Source organism: Anguilla anguilla, chromosome 9 (genome assembly GCF_013347855.1).
Source record: "Anguilla anguilla isolate fAngAng1 chromosome 9, fAngAng1.pri, whole genome shotgun sequence".
Classification (NCBI taxonomy): Eukaryota; Metazoa; Chordata; class Actinopteri; order Anguilliformes; family Anguillidae; genus Anguilla; species Anguilla anguilla.
This window is the reverse complement of record NC_049209.1, coordinates 22,787,902-22,807,747: the sequence shown is the minus strand read 5'-3', so window position 1 is coordinate 22,807,747 and position 19,846 is coordinate 22,787,902. Positions and strand designations below refer to the sequence as shown.

The following is a 19,846-nucleotide window of genomic DNA, read 5'->3' as shown; positions in this document are numbered from 1 at the left end:
GCCAATGGTTGTCTGCGTTTCCACTGGGGTCTAAAGTACCGCGAAGATTAGGCAAATTAGCCCACTGACGTTGTCATCGGTCCATCTGTCATATGATTTCTTCTGTAACCCCATACTCCCACCGAAGTAGCCTACATTATTTTCTAATAACCGGGACAGCCCGGAGGGGTTTATTCCACATATTTACAACGGGTTAGCAACAATGACTATATATGGTTACTTTTGTATTTATTGATTTTCATATATCCTCTCAAACACATTCATTAACAGCAGAAAACATGCACACGTTGTAAACAATTTGCTGTTTTATTACTTTCTCGTCGTCAATTCCATATAGGCTAATCGCAAAATGACAAGAATAGAACGAAAACTCGGACTTGCGTGAAAATGTAAATTAGTAGTGGTATAGCCACCGTTTGCTTTCCTTCGAAGTTACTGCTAGCCGAGCAGCGAAGTGTGCCCTCCAGATGCGAACCATGAGTCCATAGTCTTCCTGGTCTTTTCGTGGAATTGAAAAATGGCAGTAAAATTGAGTAAAATTACGGCAGTCTGAAAAAGCTAAAGGGAAGATTACTAGAATTAACCTGTTATTTTACCCGGATAAAACGTGCGGAAGGTGATTTCCAGTTTGCTTGTACTGTATCACCAATGTTAATTATGCAGAACTACCGCATACCTCACATAACTGTATCAAACGTTTTGAGTCAATTACAACAGGCTAACAAAGAAAATCCGGAAGAAAATATTCAGCAACCGAATTAATCCATTTGAATGTTTTGGTAGCCTACGTAATATGCTGTCCCAGCACGAATGCTTAGCATTTTATAAAACGAATACTAAAGCAAGAAAAGAACAGAAGAGCACACGTTATAATTCCAAGACGTTGACAGGCTATAACCAAAAGTAGGCTACTGCGCCGCATAACATACAAGTTTGATTTGAAGTTATTATGAAAATAAATTGGTTTGCCGCTGCATATTTTCAAACATGGCGGGTAATGGCGGAAAATAAATACAACACAAATGCTACGAGTACTCGACCAATCAGAAATGTTCAGCGCTGCAAGCTCCACCCAAAAGGTTCCTGTACTTTCGGAAAGTACTACCCCCCGAGCAGGAACGTTTTGGGGGGTAAAACAAAGCCCCCAGAACTAAATTTAGACCCTAGTTCCTGCGGTGGAAACGCACTGAGTTCCTCAAAAGGTTCCTAGTTCCGGGGTATAGTTCCTGCGGTGGAAACGCGGCTTATGAAAAAGATGCTTATACTGGTTTAAAATTGTTAAGTTAAATGGTTCCCACAGCCAACCAAACATTTGAGTTACATTTTTTTTCATAAAATAGCCAAAGGCATCTTAATTCGTCAGGCCAGTTTTCATATTTCTATTCATTCAATTTTTTTGCGGTGAAATTTTCAATCAGGTCAGACGATATACTGTTTGAAAGTGTTAAAACACACGGTTCTCGATAAACTTTCATGATGCCAATGTTTTAGTGCCAATGGTTCCTTATTTTGTAATGTGAGAATGTAAACCAAGCTAGGGGGGTGCTCAGCTTTGATGCCTTTTGTAAATCCACAGATCACCATAATTTTAATACCTTTACTGTGGAAAGAGTCCAGAAAACAAAATCCATAGTAGTTCTTAGCAAAAATTTAATTCAGAGAAACATTGATAGAATGTCCATTGTTTCTCCAGAGGACTTGTTGTCTTTCGTTATTCCATACATGCCAACAGTACTGTGTACATAAGAAATATATAGGCTACTCTGGAACAATGAGCCCACCTACAAGGTTCTTTGATCAGTGCTGGCCACGCAGTACCTCAGCATAGCCAATGGGACCTGCCGTGCACAGGCAATGACTCAACTTCGAGAGCATAACTTCCTCCGCGTAGACAGTCAGCCAACAGAAAGCGATTAGTGATGACTGAAGACATTTAGCCAATGAAATTACGTTTCCAATGTTTTATAGGTGGTCAGGCTTGCATAAAAGGACCAATTGCATCTCCAGCATTAACAAACCATAACGTTTTCAGTACGCATGCTGAGAACATTAGGCTACACACTGAAGAAAAATGTTCTTGAGACTTTATACCCAAAAAGGTTGTTTTACAACAAAAATGTATTTTGCAACTGTGGAAGGTGATCAGGATAAAGGAAATCCGATTACGCCACCCTAGGAATTTCACCCAATCTTTTTATAAAAAAAATTAATCTTTTTAAAGACGTTAAACACCGCTGGACACAAACACCGTAAAATTATTTACGCGGTAATACAAAGTTTATTTATCCCATTAAAATAACAGACTTAAAGACCACCTTTGATCATTTACTAAAAAAATACCAATAGCTGGAGCCAACAACTGAGCCCAGCAGCGACTCGGGGGGTATTCTACATAAAATGGCTACTCACCAGTGAATTTACTTACCACCACACCTGCCACCTCATCTGGAACACAAACTTACTGTTAAAATCGTGGTTCGGTGCAGTTTAACACACAAGCATGCAACCACTAAGCTAAAACCTCCCCTCCGGAGCGATACCCCCTAACATTTAACATTGAATAGCTACAAAGGAGCAAAACAAACAGATTGGAAACAGGAAACAGTAGCCAGCTGGTTTGCGCTATTGCGTAGCCTACACAAGTCTGTGCAGAACTTGCAGGCGAACTGAGATGATTGTCTATAAAGTAACCCTAGTCGGCTGTTAAACAGGACTAGTACCAGTAGAGAGAGACTGCTCAGAAACTCTAAGATAAGCACCACAGTGATACATTAGTGACTGTAGCAACAGCGGAAACCATTACATTAAATAAAAACGCGATTACAAGCTAGGGAAAGAGCAGCGTGTCCAAACAACCTAAAGGGAAACATCCCAGGCAGAGTTCACCGAACAACTGCTAAGCCTATATGAAACAACCTCGGATGTCGTAAAGACAATCCTACTTATCGATACTATTCTCATAGTCTACCTCAGGCCCTGGGAAGGCCCGTCACACTTTAGAACTCTATGCTCCTTTTAGTAGAAGCAGTGAGCACTCGCCCCAGTTTATGGGCCTCTACAAACGAATGGGAGGGGGAGGGCATTTGTTAGTGGATGAAACCTAACATTACACGAATATATGTCTTGTAACATACCTATGCAAGCGATCCGGTAATATCCCATAAACCAGGATACTACAAATAAATAGGAGTTAATACCACAGATGGCTAACCTTAAAACAGAGGCGCAAGGCTACACGGCTACACCTACCTTTCCAACAAGAGGACTCACTGGGGAGGAAGCAGGCACCAGGTCAGGAAATGAGGTAACATTAAACCGACAGGTACGTTCCCCTTATATAGCTGCATACCTAATTGGCGGATTTTTCTGAATAAAAGGAGGAGAGAAAGGGAAGTTTATTTTTGTAATTGCGCTGCGTGTAAAACAACCAGAAACGCCGTAAACCGGTCACACAATGCCTAAGTATAAACAGATTACTTGGCATTTGCAGGCCTTGGAAATCACTCATTTGAGAGAATATTTCTGAGGAGGACAGTGAAAACAGCTTTGTCTCCACAGGAGCGACCGTGTTCAATGAAGAACTTGACCCCATTTTATAATGGTCTAAATACATTCTCAAAATATTTTTATTACTATTCTGTATGCTTATAAATAAAGAGCAGGCCTGCTTTTAAAGTAAATGTGGCATGAGAAATTGTGGGACGTGTTTGACATACTGATTGTTTGACATACTGATGGGGGTTGGATATTTGACTAAAACTTCAATAAATGGACCTCATTCAATGGATTAGTAAAATAGATAGCTAATGTAGTCATTTTCTACAACCTTCCAGACCTGCTGCTGCCAGGGATGGCAAGGGGAGACCAAGAAAATGGAGGTGGAGAGAGCACACTTCTTCCACGAGGATATATTGTATAGTATTTTACATGTCTAAAGATCCATAATGTCATTTGGTTACCAAGCGTCCTTTCGGAGTCTTGGAAAGCAAACTCCCCATGGCTACCTTTCAGGAGAGACCCGGATTATGCCTGTAGTCAAAAGGGTTGAAGAGAAGTTACCCTTTTACTTTGGGTTTGTCGTTTTCAGATTGTGTTAAAAAGGGGGTGCTACAGAAGGGATTAATTCACCTGCTTAAATTGACTAAATTTCCTGGTGCCATATGGTGCATCTGCTAGTGGAATATGGGCATGAAAATGGACCCATTAATTTGGGCACAGTTTCCAGAACTACCATGGCATCTCATGCATAATGGGTGCAGCTACAACAAGCTGTTAGTCGTGTACTTGTTAAAACCAAACAAAAGGCTTTCGACTCAGTTATTGGTTAAAATAAGTAGGTTAGTTATTGCATATTATAGCTCCACCCATTTTGCAATGATGTCTCATTCTCTCATCACGACCATACAAATAAAATTATGGATATTATTGGAACCATTTTGATTTTACTGACCATAATGTATGTGGCACATGCATCCAAAAGCCTGTTTTTTGGTACAATTGTACAGCCTGAACCTTGAATTCTAGACTATACTGTATTATTAGTAAGTGGACAGTCGAAATGCACTGGTTTAAATGTTACTAAATAATAATGTTTGACTTACATTCTGTAACTGAAGGGAACATTGATTGAATAATCTGTACAAATAGGGGAGAGTGGGGGAAAACCTAACACGGGGTCAAATGTAACAGACTTTTTCAGGAGATGCACTGAGCTTTGACGACGTATTTCAGGTTAAACACGCAGAACTACCCCCTCTTTGTTTCCAGCGAATGGCGGGAGGGTTCAATCAATATTTAGGTAGATATATCCAAAAGTCTTTTTGGGCTATATTGAAGTGATTTCTTTTTTTTTACCCGAAGGGTTTTTCGGCAACAGTATTGTGTGTTTATGTCAAGGAATTCAAAGCTACGTAATCGTAAACAGTCTTTTAGTGACTGACAGATCGCATAGTGTTGATATAGCATACTAGCTTGCTGGGATTGCTAGCTAGGCAAAAGTGCAGCCCCCCTAGGGTTAAACCAAACGGGGTTGTTAGCCTAAGACAGTGGCACAAACAGAAATATTAACAATTAACAATTTCTGGGTTCAGTTAAAAAAAAAACTTTTTTTAAAATTTAATTTAATTTAATTTAATTTATTTATTTGACAGGTACAATACACATTGATCAACATCACTATTCTGTGATGTAAATTTGTCAGATTTAGCCAGATCACTAATTTCCATCTGTTGTCCCTGGGCAGGCTGATGTTAACATATTAATAACAAACAGACCAGACTAGAAGCCATAGTACAACATTAAAAGCACATAAAAACAGACACACAGAGCTTGCAAGCAGGCATGAGCAACATATAAGCAGGCACATGCAAAGGAACAATGGAGCACATAAGGCAAGCATATACAGCACAAAACAAGCACATACAGAAAATATTAAAGCATAAAAAAGCACAAAACGATGCATCACATGATGACATGCAAAAGACTCCACAATATTACACAGCACACATGCAGTTTAGTAGTGACTTAACAGCCATAATATATATACATACATACATACATACATACACTCATACACACATATATATATATATACTGTATATATATATACGCATATACATGTACATACACATACATATACACAGCATACACATATAAACAAGATTAAAAATACTGACAGCATATTTAGATATCATGTTGACACTGTTGATTACCCAATAATCAAATTTCAAATAATAATCAAAAGTTATAGGGTGAATGTGCCAATGTTTGTCAGGTCTCTCAGGTCTGCCGGCAGGGTGTTCCAAATTAGTGATGCTTTAAAAGAAAATAATTGGCTAATAGCGCTTTTCCTTAATGGTATTATGCAATCCCCTCTTGTGGATGCCTTAGTGGACCTACTTGTAGTTTTTTCACAAACTCTGTCAGCACAGGAGGAGCGAGACCATTAAGGATTTTAAAAACTAAACGCGCGTCTGCAAATTTGACCAGATTTTCCCAATTTAGGAGGTCATACTTGGCTAAGATGTCACATTGTTGATGTCGATTTGACCTTTTGTCTAGGACCTTTAGAGCTTGTTTGTATACTGTCTCAATGGGTTTTAGAGTTGTCTTACATGTCTGTGTCCAACTAGTTTGACAGTAAGTGATATGAGAGAGAATCATGGCATTCAAAAACAATTTTGCAGCCTTTGTCGTAAGACTGTCTCTGATAAATCAAAAATTAGCCAGGTTAAATTTCACCATGTTCACAATTTTCTTTGTATGTTTTTTAAAATTAAGTTGTGCATCAATTATGAGTCCCAGATATTTAAACTTGTACTACCTCATGTTTCTGCCCTTGGACAAATACTTCAGGTTCAGTTACCAAATCCATACTTTTTGTAAAAAACATGCAAACAGTTTTTTTAATGTTAAGATGTAAGCACGATTTGATCAGCCAGTTTGAAATGTGTACCACAGCAGCTGAGAGCTTATGTGCAGCTTGCTGCTTATTTTTTGCATGCACATAAACAACTGTGTCATCAGCATACATTTGACAATTTATACCAGGAGGACAGACATCTGGAAAGTCATTAACATTTAAACTGAATAGCAATGGACCTAGAATTGACCCTTGTGGGACTCCAAGTTCATAGTTTATGTAACCAGATTTTGAATTGCAGACCTGTACACGCTGTTTCCTATTCTCTAGATAAGACTTTATCCATTTGATAGTACCTGGTGAAAAGTTGATTTGTGAACTTGGTGAGTAAAACATTGCGATTTACTGTATCAACTGCTATTACTGCTTTTTTCAAATCAAGGAATATAGCACCAACCACACCTCCACTGTCCATCTTGGCTTTCACATTTTCCAAAAAGAAACAATTGGCAGGTTCAGTGGAATAGTGCTTCCTCAAACCAAATTGTAAAGGATGAAGAGAGAAAGAACTGTTATTAAGATGTGAAATTAGTTGTTTTGCTACCCATTTCTCAGCAACTTTAGACATGACAGGGAGGATGTTTATGGGTCTGTAGTTGTTAACATCTGTGTGTTCCCCTGATTTGTAAATAGGTGTAATGACTTAAGCCTGTTCCTGCTTTTGGCATTTCCCTTGATCAAATATTTCCCTAAGAGAACAGGTTTTTACAGCATTATTTAGGAAATCTTTGCATTCTAATTTGATAAACAAGTACTACTGAACCATAATGGCTGGTGACTCAATGGAACATTTGGTGGTTCAATTGGCAGTACATTCATGAACATAGCACATGTGCAAAACTGTATCATCAGTAAATATTAACCCGGTATTTTGTAAACTGTGCGTTCACTCGATTGCATTTCTACAAAAAAGAAGGGTTTTACCTGTTATCTTGTCTTTATTGTGAAAAGGATGCATCTTTTGAGACGTGGAGTGTTTGATATCTCAGGTTTCTTGGTTCTTGTTTCTTTGTCCTTGCCACTCGATTCATGTTTGGTTTTCTCCCGGCCTCAGTCATGACTCAAGCCTTGACCTCCAGGGGTCATTTTGCAGGCAGTCTTTTATTGGAGTTCTTCAACCATCACAGCACAGGGCAGACGGATATGAACTCTCGGCTTGAATAAACCAGGAAATTGTTCACCTTTTGGGCTGTACTGCACTCAGCCCGACCATTTATGTCAAACCATCCAAGAAGCGTATTAGATCTTAGAGCCAGCAACAAGACAAATTTGTTTATTGACTGGTCTTGTACCGGTGGCTTAAATGAATGTCCCTGGTTTAAGGCATTCTGCTTCGCAAATAAATGCTGGTATTTATATCAGGAAGTAGTTTACAAGTGCAGCGGCTTCTGACATTCAGTTTGACAACGGGGGCAGCTTTTCAATGTGCAACCCTGTATAATTCATGACAGTGGTGCATTAAAATGTGCTTTTACTGCTGTGACATCACTGCGTTTTGATACATTTCTTCTGCTGTAAAACTGCTTGTATTACCTTGTTTGACTGGCATATTTTTGTGTTGCAAAAAAAAGAAAGAAAAGAAAAACCGCTGTGTTTTGCATTGAGGAAAAAAAGGACAAATTACTCTCTGATGGAAGCAGGGTGTCGTTTGTGCGGTGGGGCAAATTCATCCTGGGCCATTTTCTAATTCGGGAATCAGTCTTGATTTACCAAAGCCCAAAAACAAGGACGCCAATATTGATGCGTCTGGAACCGCCACTCCGCACTCTATTCCACGTTTTGGGCGAGACGGCTGATATTTCTTTCAATTTCAGACCATAACGACTTTTAGTCGCTGTAATCAATGACTCACCAGCCCAGATGCGGTGCGCCCGAGGTTTCTCCATGTTTTGCTCGCCTGTCTCTGAATTAAGAGTGCCATTACAGCTACCACACAGAAGCCGGGTACGCAGTGACCGGGCGATTTAATTGTTGCTCCACATGAAGGCTACATTCATCACCAGGGATCCCATTACTGCCGTTTTCCCACAAACAACCAGACAGTCGTCTTAATTGGACAAGAGCGAAACCACATATGATACCAGCCCACAGTTACGGATTATTGCCAGACGAAACAGGCCTGGAAACGCGTGTGCACTACATCCTGGACTGTCTTTCTGGCAAGATAATGTTCTGATATCTTTCCGTCTCCTTTATCCCTCGGGAAACGGTGCGGATAATTGACTGATTGGATAATCACCTGCATTAGTTCTGGACGTCCCCCTTGGAGACAGGTCTCCCTCATAGATCACAGTTAAAACTAGTTGGAAATGACCACCTTTGTACTGGAGAACTTACGGATTCTACCCAGCACCAGTTTTTTAATAGGTGTCAAGAGCATTTAGAGAAACTGAAGACATTAATCTAAGGCTAGTCATTTATATCAGAAAGACACATTTGATACATTGTGGTACATGAAGTGGTCAAGGGTTAGTGTGTTTTGCCGGCAGTCGTTTCAAAACAGTAAACTTCACCTTAACGTGATTTTTATTTTTTTTAAACGGTACATTCAGAAAAGAATGTCGATAGCCGACTGCTCTCTTCAGGGTTACTTGCAACTAAATGTTTCCCTCTAGTGGACGGAGAGCATCGGTAATCATGTGAATCTTTTATTGCGGACGAAAGTTTAACTCTGAGCAAAATATCCTGCATTTGCAACTAATGTCTGGATGACTAGTCCATGCCCTGGTTAAAGTGTGAAAATGTAATATGGAATAACAGAACTCTATAAATTGGAAGCCCAATTACCCTGGCAGGCATGACATGAAAGGTCACATTCAGAATATATATATTTGGAATGTATATTTTTTCCACTTATCCCCACATGCTGCTGTTAAGCAGAGGTTTAATGATTCATTTTTATGTAATAAAGGTCCTGCTTTTGACGTGTGCGTGTGAGGTTAGAATTCACTTCATTATTTTTAATTGGCCTTTGAAGAGTGCCTTTGCCTTTTGTACAATCAAAATAGGTTTTCTAATGCCCTACCATAGGTTAAAAAAAGAACAGAAACCCAAGCAGTAGTACTAGCCAGGATTATAGTTGGTAATTATGGATCTATAACTTAAACAATTAATATTGGTTAAAATGTATGTTTCTTTTAAAGAAATCATTGATATATTAATGTCTTAATTATTAATTCAGCTGAACAGAATAATAATATCTTAGATTCGGTTAAATATTATGTATTCTTTGAATATGTAGTACACTGTAATGATTTAATAATGCAATTATCAGAACTTATCTCAAGGGAATTTCTGACACTACCTGTGTTGAATATCAGTGAAAAAATCAGAGATGGCTGATATTTTACTTGTATCACCTGGCTTTGCTGGGAAATGCAGTCGTATATTATTCACATAACAGTGAAAGATGTCATAGTAGGTCAGTCAATGCAGGACTCCCAACAGTCCAACCCAGATTTTCTGATCATCCGTTAAAACCAAATGATCAATAGTGTCAAAACTAGCACTTGTTTCAGAGCTAACAAAATTGATAGAGCTTGCGCTCACTATCAATTCATCCATGTTTTCCTCCAGTGCTGTTTTTTGCTAATGTGGAAGCTGGGAAATACAAAAAATAAATTCCTGTCATGAAACAATAAAAAAATTTTTGCAATATTTTGCAAATGATTAATTATTTTAAGTGCTAAGTGAGTGACTGGTGGAAGCGTTGAACCAGAAAATGATGACCAAATGACAAGTGACCATTGTGTGTCAAACAAGACAATTTATGGATCGCAAGTTTACTGATTTAGTTGTGTTTACCAGAGGTTGCCACTGGAGGGGGTAATTCACCCTCATGTTTTATTAGACTGTTTTAGTTATTTAACCTGTACCTACAGTCCTTTTTTTTATTGTTTTTTTTTAAAAACAATTTTATAATCACTTTTTACTTGATTTATGCTGCAATTACAAATGGCACACTTGTATAATGGCATGTATAATTCCTTGCCATACTGTATATTATTTAAATTGATGTGGTAATTATACTGAAAAAAGCTTGGGAATTTTGAGGCTTCCTCGTTGCAAGAAACAAGTGTATTACAAATTATTATGCTTCTATGTGCTCATTTAGCAGTATTTTTCCGTAAGCAGAAATACTAGTTAATCATGAAATTTGTCGACAAGGCCACTGCAGATAACAGAAATTGTTTAATATCTGACAAACACTCATAAGCACATTTTAAATATCCTTTTTGTAAATTAAATAACAATAATAATAATAATAATAATAATAATAATAACCTGTTTGAGGTTTTGGAAAAAATGTTTGCCTTTTACTTCAGATGTTTATAATTGGTGTGACTACAATAAAATTAAAATGCATTGATAATATATCTGTCAATATCATTCACGTGGGTCCCTCCCTCCTTCACTCTTAATCTTATTGCCATTTGTTTTCCTCCAGTATTTTCTGAATATTTAGTGGGACATTTGTTGGCATTTCCAACTACTGTTTTACAGTTTTACCTTTTAGCACTTACAAAGCCAATAACATGACCAGTGATTGGTCATGGTATTTGTTTTGCACCAATCATTGGTTGTTATCAGTTTTGCATGTGCAGGGGCGACATAGCTCAGGAGGTAAGACCGATTGTCTGGCAGTCGGAGGGTTGCCGGTTCAAACCCCGCCCTGGGCATGTCGAAGTGTCCTTGAGCAAGACACCTAACCCCTAACTCCTAACTGCTCTGGCGAATGAGAGGCATCAATTGTAAAGCGCTTTGGATAAAAGCACTATATAAATGCAGTCCATTTACCATTTACCACTGAAGGCCTTCAGAAGTCAGGCCTTATGTGTATAATGGCACCCTCTGGTGGTTGAACTATTGTAGTGATGGCTGAAGCTTTCTCAACTGTAAAATTCATGTGATCAATTTGAAAATCCATATACTTTGTCAACTTAAATATTTTTTAAATCTAAAAAATAAACAAAGTCCCTTAGAGGATAGTCCTCACAAGACTTCGCTACTACATAAGCTCTCCGTCACCGATGATGTGACACAAGTGACTGCCTGTCAACCTGCAAAGAGCCTGGGGGTGATCCTGGATCACCAGCTGGACTTCAAGGCGCACATCACGGCAATATCACGATCCTGCAGATTCCTCCTGTACAACAAGAGGATTCGATCATACCTGACCACGTACTACACCCAGCTACTGGTCCAGGCTTGCAGTTGTTCCAATGACCTTCGGTATGTGCTTGTAGGTCACTTTGGATAAAACGATCTGCCAAATAAATGTAACGTAATGTAATGATATAATCACATTGTTTCTTTCTACATTGAATGGAGCATTTCAATATTTCAGTATGATCTTAAGAAGAGGTTAATACAGCTTTATTTGGTATGATTTCACATAAATATGCATATTTTAAATACATCAAGTAAATCTTACATAAAGAAGGAGAAGAACTCATAAACAGCAATAGGGTTTCACAATCTTAAAATAAAAAAAAAATGTAAATTCCCCTATAATTGGCATTTTAAGGGAGGCTTTTTGGAATTTAATGGATTTTAATCACCCCCCTGCCCTCCCCCAGCTGAAGCGGTTTAGTCATATCAACACTTCAGCGACACTGCCACACACCACCTCCCTTTGCTGGGTCAGTCAGTCCATTGGTGGGGAAGGGGGTGCGGGGCGGTGTGTTCTAGGAGAAACTATATGACGGAGTCTCCTTCAATTCATGGTACCCCTGGTGGTTACAGGGCTCTGTGAAGAGACAGAGAGTGGGGTTAGGGGTTTTGAGGCCTGTTAGCTCTAGCTTAAGGTCACTAATCTGACATTTCCTTCAGGACTCTTTTAGAATTTGAAATGTCATAACCCCCTCCTCCCCCTCGCCTTTCTGTAAAGTGTCTTGAGGATATGTAGCTATTATAATACATCATACCATTTTCATCACATTAGGCAACAATATCTTTTGCATAATATCTGAATGCAAACATGTCATTTAAAAACCGTAGAAGCTGTACAGAATATTTTTAGAAGACTTTTTTATCTCAGTAAAAAGGCACAGGGACATTATAAATATTGCCTATAAATGCATTCTTTACACCTGTCTTTTTGGATTGTATATACAGAAGAGAAAGCTGGGGAAAACGATATTAGTTCTATACATTTGTGTAATGTTGATTAGTATTATACACACTGCTATAGAAAAAGAAATGCCTCATATTTCCATCATCACAGTTTACGGTGCTTCTGAATGACAAAATCACAGGGGACCATAACATGTAACTGATTCATTTGATTATTTTCTGAACATTCCATATGATGATGACAAAAATACTCAGAAATATTATGCTTTTGATTATGTAGATTAGGGTTACGGTACCAAGACTCAAATTTTCCTCTACCAGAGGCCTGTGGTCCTTGCAGCTGCTGCCGTTGGCTCTGGCCCCGCCCAGGAGGGTCATGATGTCCACCAGGTTGTGGCGGCCCTCCTCCCTGGCCTCCCGCATCTCCTCCTCCTGCTCCTCCCTCTCCTCCATGGCCTCCTCATACTCCTCCCCTCCGCGGCCGCCCTTGCCCCAGCCGCGCGCCAGCTGGGCGGGCGCCATGGAGCACACGGCCCTCAGGCGCCCGAAGGAGCGCAGGTGCGAGACGTTGGCGCGGAGGAAGAGGAGGAGCACGTTGAGGTCGTTGAGGGGGCAGCCCAGCTTGCGGCCGCGGATGAGGCCCAGCGAGGGCAGCACCTCGTACAGGGACAGGAAGCCGGTGTCCCAGCAGAAGAGGCGCAGCAGGCTGAAGAGGATGATGGGAGCCAGGAGTACGTAGACGGCGCCGTTGGCCACGCTGATGACTTGGAAGACCAGCAGCCCGGTCATCTTGCACTGGACCAGCTCGGGGACCCAGGGCTGGTCACGGAGCAGCCCGGTCCTCACGAAACAGCTGAACTCGTCCTGGAGGAAGGCCGAGAGGTGGAAGTAGACCAGGTAGAGGCAGGAGGCCGACATGAAGGTGAGGAGCAGGAAGCCACGCAGGAACAGCATGCTGACCAGGAAGTAGGAGCGCTGTTTGCACTGCATGTATCTCTCCAGCAGGGGGTACTCAAAGTAGCGCTTCCGCTTTGCTCTGTAGGATGGGAAGACATTTCTCTCAGATTTATCCCCAAAAAAATAAAAATACATTGAGATGGTTTTCAGTACTTCATCAAAACATGCTAAATGTACTAACTTGAGATGTTTCCTAAAGGCTTATGGTCCAGTCACAACCAAGATTGTCCTACCTTAGTTGTGATAAGTTGAAAGGGATACGATCTGGAATGTCCATCAACTGCTTACTGACATGTCAGGATTTATACATTAAAAGATGCAATTTCATGGATAAAACTAAATGTACCTTTCTTCTTTTTTGGTGAAGCACTCTTTGAAATTATTTACAGATGACATTTCTGTCATCAGATAAATATTCACAAATATTTATTTCCTCAGACAGCTCATTTAAACTCTGTCAAGAATGCAACCAGTGAAGTTCAAATGATTATCTACCCACATTGCCAAGTGAAGCAGCAGTGTGAGCATCCCTGAAGGTGTATTTCTGTCTGTATGTCTTTCTATCTTCCTGTGAACAAGATTACTCTAAGAGTTCATGATATGCTTGAATTAAACTTGAACAGGGAACAGGGAAAATATGTTTGATTAAAGGGATTATGAAACTGTTATCAAAGGCAATAGGTACACTTTTAAACTTTGCACAAATGTCTCTGTGTGTAATCAATCTGTTTTCCATCTGTGTATATCTTTTGATATGTTTTCATTATATTCTCCTATGACCCAGCACTTCATTTTTCTCCCCTATGAGTCTTGGGTCTTAATCTCGAGAACCATATATTGTACTATGGGGAAATGTACACTACATATTCAACAAAAAATAAGATGAATAATGTGTTTGAAAATATTTTCACTGCAACCTATTTTTGTCTTCTAAGACACTTGTATTATGTAAAAAAAAAAAAATTCTGCTGAGTTTCAGGAGACATATAAAATTAAGCTGGATAGAGTGGTGTGTGTGCGTGTGCGTGTGCATGTGCGTGTGCGTGTGTGTGTGTGTGTGTGCATGTGTGTGTATGTGTAACGACAGAGCGATAAAGCTACATTAACCCTCAGACTCTGACCTCTCCAGCTCGGCCTGAAACTCCAGCGGGTTGGATGTGGTGTGCTGCAGCTCCAGGATGCTCTGGGCCAGCCGGACAGAGCGGTTGTAGCCTTTGTCCAGCTCGTCGATGATGAAGAGCAGGTCTGACCCCAGGCAGGGTGTCACCAGGAAGCGCCAGATCAGAGCAGGCAAGTACATCATCACCGCCATTGCCAAGAGTGAATATGGGAACATCTGAGAGACAAGGGTTACAATTCAATGCACATTCTGTACCACACAGCATGAAATATATATTCAATATAGCATATGATACAAGATAATAAACTGTACAAACATCACAGAAAGAATATATACTGTACATACTGTACTTTTTAAATGGAAATGTACTCTTATTTTAGCCCTTTGGGTTAAAAATACAATGTTCTAAAGAAATCATTACCTACATTCTAGTACTTATATACAGTAGGACATACTTTGCCATCATGCGTTTTTTTTAAAGACTACATTGGTTGGTCCTTACTTTGTGGACCCAGAGAGAGCGCTCCTCAAAGTTGCCATCGCCGTCAAACTCGTGGTGCATTAGCGAGTCCCAGCAGTACGTGTCCACATAGCTGGCCTGCTTGACTGTGAAGTTATTTGGGGGGAAACAGCTGATCTGAGGGCCTGAGGGGTAAATACATAGAATGCATTCGGTTGCTAAAGTGATGAATGCTCACTCACATAGCTTAGCAGGCTCAGTAATAAGACCGCAATAGTGCTTGGATTCAATCGATATTTGTCATTCGCTTTGACGCACTGTTTGGCAAGTTCTGCAGTCTACCTAAACAAACTTGCCAAACTGTGAAAGAAAAATGCAACACCTACTTTTATTTATTTTTTCTGGCTGAGGGTAAATATTGATTGATTCCAAGTCTCCGGAGAAAATTGTAAGGCTGGAATTTTCTTTGTTTTAGTTATTGTTTCTGGTTCCTTTGTGAGAGTGATTTAATGGTTGTTTTAAAAAAGAAAAGAGTGGGTCTCTAAAAAAAAAGAATAGGTCTCTTAATAAAACATCCTGGTGTGAGATGTTCATTACAGCTCACAATACACAGTCAATTTCCATGAAAATGTACATCAAATTTAATTAGTATGTATCTATGTATGTATGTGTATACACAAGCACGTACACGCACAAACGTTCGTACATATGTATGTATAGGAGAATGAAATATGTTTTCCATATTTTTTTTTGCTTTGCGAAAGAACTAAACGCAGAGATTTTAAGCAGACATGATGTACCTGCCCAGACCAAAGCACATCCAACCAGACAATTTCCCTAGTTTATGGTTACAGAACCACCCATGGTACATTTTAATTTATGGTTCTTTTTCTGGACAAGGTACATCAGGCAGACTGAGAAACCACAGACACAGAGAGAGAGAAAGAGAGAGAACTAGAGAGGGAGAAAGAGAGAGAGAGAGAGAGAGAGAAACACCCTCCAGTCCTCACCCATCAGGGCCTGCTAGGCGGTCTAGCAAATGGGCGTGCCACCTCCCACTTCTGAGAAGAACGAGGGAGAGCCCTCAGATCCTGAAGAGAGCCCTATTTTTATGGACAGTTTAATCATCCACAGCTCAGTCCAAGAACTACACCAAGCCCGCAATTTGCTTACAGTACAAGCAAAAGCGTTCCACACCCACTGCCATTAAAGATAACTCCACATGCAACTGTACTTTAGGGCTCTATATTTATATGCATGTGTATATGTAATTCAATCCAGAGGGACAAAGTGCTCAATCTCTGCCCCGGATAATGTGACAAACACGCTGAAACAGTACAGTCAATAACACAGTGATCCTTTCACACGTTTTAATGTATAATGCGTTCTATTACATATTTGCTTATTCACTCACTGTATGTTAAAATGTGCCTTGAAGCAATTACTCAACTCCATGTGTAACTTCTCTTTAATCCTTTCGAGTCAAATTTCGCCCAGATGTGGCCATGACAGCCGAAGAGGATCAAATTTGAGACGCGCGCATGCATAAACAAGCAGAAAGACAGGGGAAGCCCTTAAAGTGTTGTTAACGACCCTGCTCTTAATTAAACGATCTGCCTGTTTCCAGCCGAGCAGATTACAGAGAGGACACAGGTCAGCTGTAATTAGCCTGCTCTTCTAGCCCCCCTACATCACCCCAAATTGCTGCCCCACCCAAACCCATCTGTGGTGACTGACTCCATATGCGCACTGATGCAGGTTTCGCATCCCAGTAATATGGTCCTGGGTGTTATAGAGATCAGAGTTGGGGTAAATTCCATTTGAATCCAGTTCAGGAAATGAACTGAAATTCAAAAATCTGCTAATTTATGAAATGACTGAATTGAAATGGAATTGACCCCATCTCCAGTTAAAAATGCCTCTCAACCAGCACAAAGTACAATGGCAGATTACATTTTGCTCTGAAAGAAAATGTGAATTGAATTTTTGTTCATATATGTGATGGATCCATTTATAAACTCTACTGGAGTTGCATTAACACTAAACATTTTACAGTTGTTAACACCTGTAACGTGAGGTGATTCAGGTTCATGGCCTGTCAGTGGCTGCCAGTAAGCCGGAGGGAAGGCCAGAGGCCTTCAGTTGGCATCACTGAGCTGGTAACTCAGTACAGGGCCCACAGTCCCAGGATTGGCCCTCTGGGGGAGTGGGATCCTTACCCAGGGAAATCTCGCGGGCGAACGCCATGGACACCAGCAGCAGGGGCAGGCCCACGGAGATGAACTTGATGACCCTGTCCAGGGGCAGCTCCAGCTCCAGGGTGCGTATGCGGTTGTCCCCGGAGCCCTCGCTCAGCAGCGAGTCCGACAGCATGGCCTGCGCCGCCGTGCTGGCGATGGACATCCTGGCGGCTGAGGAGGGAGGGAGGGAGGGGGAGAGGGAGGGAGGGGGAGGGGGAAGGGTAGAGAAAAATGGTTTCAGCTCACATTAAGCATTCAAAAATGTGAATATCAATCATTATACACACACAGACACCACTTTCACCATAATATCAATATAAACATAGTACTCAGAACAGATTCTGGAGAATAAGTAAATGCAGTGATTTAAAATATAAAGTAGGGCTGCCTCTCTCACTTTGCAAAGGTCTCTGTTTACTGTATATCAACAAGTACATTTGTAAATGTTTGTGATGCATTACATGTCAATAACAATCAAGGAAAAACACAAAACATTACAAGTCTCATTAGCTCATATTTAGCTCATATTGCTTTTCTTAGGAAATTATCATTAATACAAGTGCATACTGTTTCACCTGGAAAAACACAGCAATGACACTGGTGTGAATCCTCAAGCAAGAAGCTTCCCGTTTACATCCACCAGATACACAAGGTTTGGGGTGCAGTAAATAAACGTTCCCACGGTACCTTTCGATAGTCCCGCTGCTTATTTCGATAATCCCGCTGCTTCTGCCAGAGACCCTCCTGCAGGCTTTCAGTCCAGAGCTGTAATGGTGAAACTCGGCTGATGCTGGCGAGGTCCTTAAGTAGTCCGGAGTGCCCTTCCTCGGTTAGAGCGCGAACTGGGCCGGGCCCCAGGGATAATTAGAGGGGATCCAGGGCCAGATGGTCCCAGGCCGGACTGCAGGGACGATACCGTGCGGTGGAAGGGGAGTGACATAGCGCGGTCCTGCCCCCACCCGCACCCCCACCCAAACATGCACATCAGTACAGCGGCACCGGCCCACTTCAAACAGCGCACCAGCCACTTGTGGCTTTTCCGGATTCTGTCATTTTTCTCCTATTTTTACGCACTCGGGCTCCAGCGCTGGGTAGAGCTGTGAGGATTACAGTGGACTGAAGCAATTACTGCCCTGGTAGGCCTTGAACCCGGCCATTCCTCACGGTCTCCTCCTGTATCACAGCATCCCCATCCTTCTGCCTCCCATAGCAGGCACTCTGCCATTAAAGCTCGGGGAAATTATAAACACTGTGAGGAGGCTCCACATGCCCCACATGGCACAAACCACTGAAACAACTGCATACTCCACCTTAAAAACCCTGCTGCCTCCCTCTCTCCACTTATAGTTCCATTCAGTGTATATTTAGTTCAGCAAGTCTTCAGCCAATGCAGTCACTGGATATGTTCATTAAATGCAATATACATGTAATGTTAATGTTTTTGCTTGTTGTAATTGGTATGTTACTTTTTCCAGTGTAACCTCAGCCTGCACACGCATTTGTAACCTCTCTCGGTAGGGCTTTTATTGGGAGTTACAGGTTGGCAGGGAATACTCTATACCAGGGTTACTCAGCCCATGGCCTCTCTTGGCCCTTTTATCATTGAGAAGAAAGTATTGTATTATTTTTATGCATCACAAATTTTGACTAACAGCAGATTTGCATTCCCATAGTGTCAGCATGTCTCCCTCTACTGACAGAAAAACAGGAAACAGTTATGTATACTTTGAGAAGGCATCTACTTTACTGTATTCATGTACACGTATAATATGTTTTATTCAGACATTGTTTTATAAATTAATCCATCCATCATCTAACCCATGTATTGCTGGTCAGGGTTACGGGTGGCTGGAGCCTATCTCTGCATGCGTTGGGCGAGAGGCAGGAATACACCCGGACAGGTCTCCAGTCCGTCGCAGGGCCCACACACCATTCACTCACACACTCATACCTCATACCATTAGCCGAACCTGCATGTCTTTGGACTGTGGGAGGAAAGCAGAGCTGCTTTATAAATAGTACATGGAAAATGTTCAGCCTGACTGTACCATTTTAGGAAGAATCTGCCCTCTGTGAGGTAGTAGTTGAATTGTACAGCCCTATATCTTTACAGCACTGAGAGTTTTTAGTGCTTTTTGCCATCAAATTTCCAGGTTTTGTTAGGCATGGAAGAGAGCGGATCTTTAGTAACTTTGTAATTACAGGCATGTTAGAATTGCTTGATGAAAAAAATGACGACATCGTACCTGCCCCTGTAATCTGTTTTCTGCTATGATTTAAACAGGCTATTTCATAGTACGGAGAAAAATATTTTGACAACCAATAACCATGTTGCTTTAATAAAAATCATTCATTTGAAATGGCCCCATTCTATGAACTGAGAGAGTGAGCTGTTCCAAGAAATATTGAACAGGTCCATTTGCTGGTCTTTCAACCGATGTCATCAGTGGCCCAATGATTCCTTTTATTATTAGTAATTACTATTCCTGTGCTATTATTCGTGAGCCAAATTAAAATTAATCCCTTGTTAAATGATGAGCAAGTTTCCAATTAATGTTACCGAATAAGCGCTT

General features: G+C 40.8%; 1 protein-coding gene across 3 annotated transcripts; it reads right to left on the bottom strand.

Moving 5' to 3' along the window:
• Positions 1-11,791: 11,791 nt before the first annotated feature.
• panx3 (pannexin 3) lies at positions 11,792-18,181 on the bottom strand. 3 transcript variants are annotated; one of them, XM_035434658.1, is made up of 6 exons: positions 17,961-18,177; positions 17,253-17,444; positions 15,076-15,218; positions 14,575-14,789; positions 12,815-13,532; positions 11,792-12,170 (listed from the first exon to the last, which is right to left on the bottom strand). In XM_035434658.1, the coding sequence occupies exons 2-6, from the start codon at positions 17,434-17,436 to the stop codon at positions 12,138-12,140; spliced, it is 1,293 nt and encodes a 430-aa protein (XP_035290549.1). In that variant the 5' UTR covers positions 17,437-17,444; positions 17,961-18,177; the 3' UTR covers positions 11,792-12,137. The 3 variants fall into 3 exon arrangements, with proteins under 3 accessions (XP_035290549.1, XP_035290548.1, XP_035290547.1); XM_035434657.1 differs by having other exon boundaries at positions 12,793-13,532; positions 17,961-18,176; XM_035434656.1 differs by having other exon boundaries at positions 11,792-13,532; positions 17,961-18,181.
• Positions 18,182-19,846: the final 1,665 nt, after the last annotated feature.

Bases quoted from the DNA above. Each gene is read 5' to 3' on its own strand.
- panx3 (XM_035434656.1), bottom strand. From the start codon at position 17,436: ATGTCCATCGCCAGCACGGCGGCGCAGGCCATGCTGTCGGACTCGCTG. The intron at 15,219-17,252 runs GTAAGGATCCCA...TTTACCCCTCAG, and splicing joins CGCCCGCGAGATTTCCCTGG to GCCCTCAGATCAGCTGTTTC. The intron at 13,533-14,574 runs GTCAGAGTCTGA...CCCATCCTACAG, and splicing joins TTTCAGGCCGAGCTGGAGAG to AGCAAAGCGGAAGCGCTACT.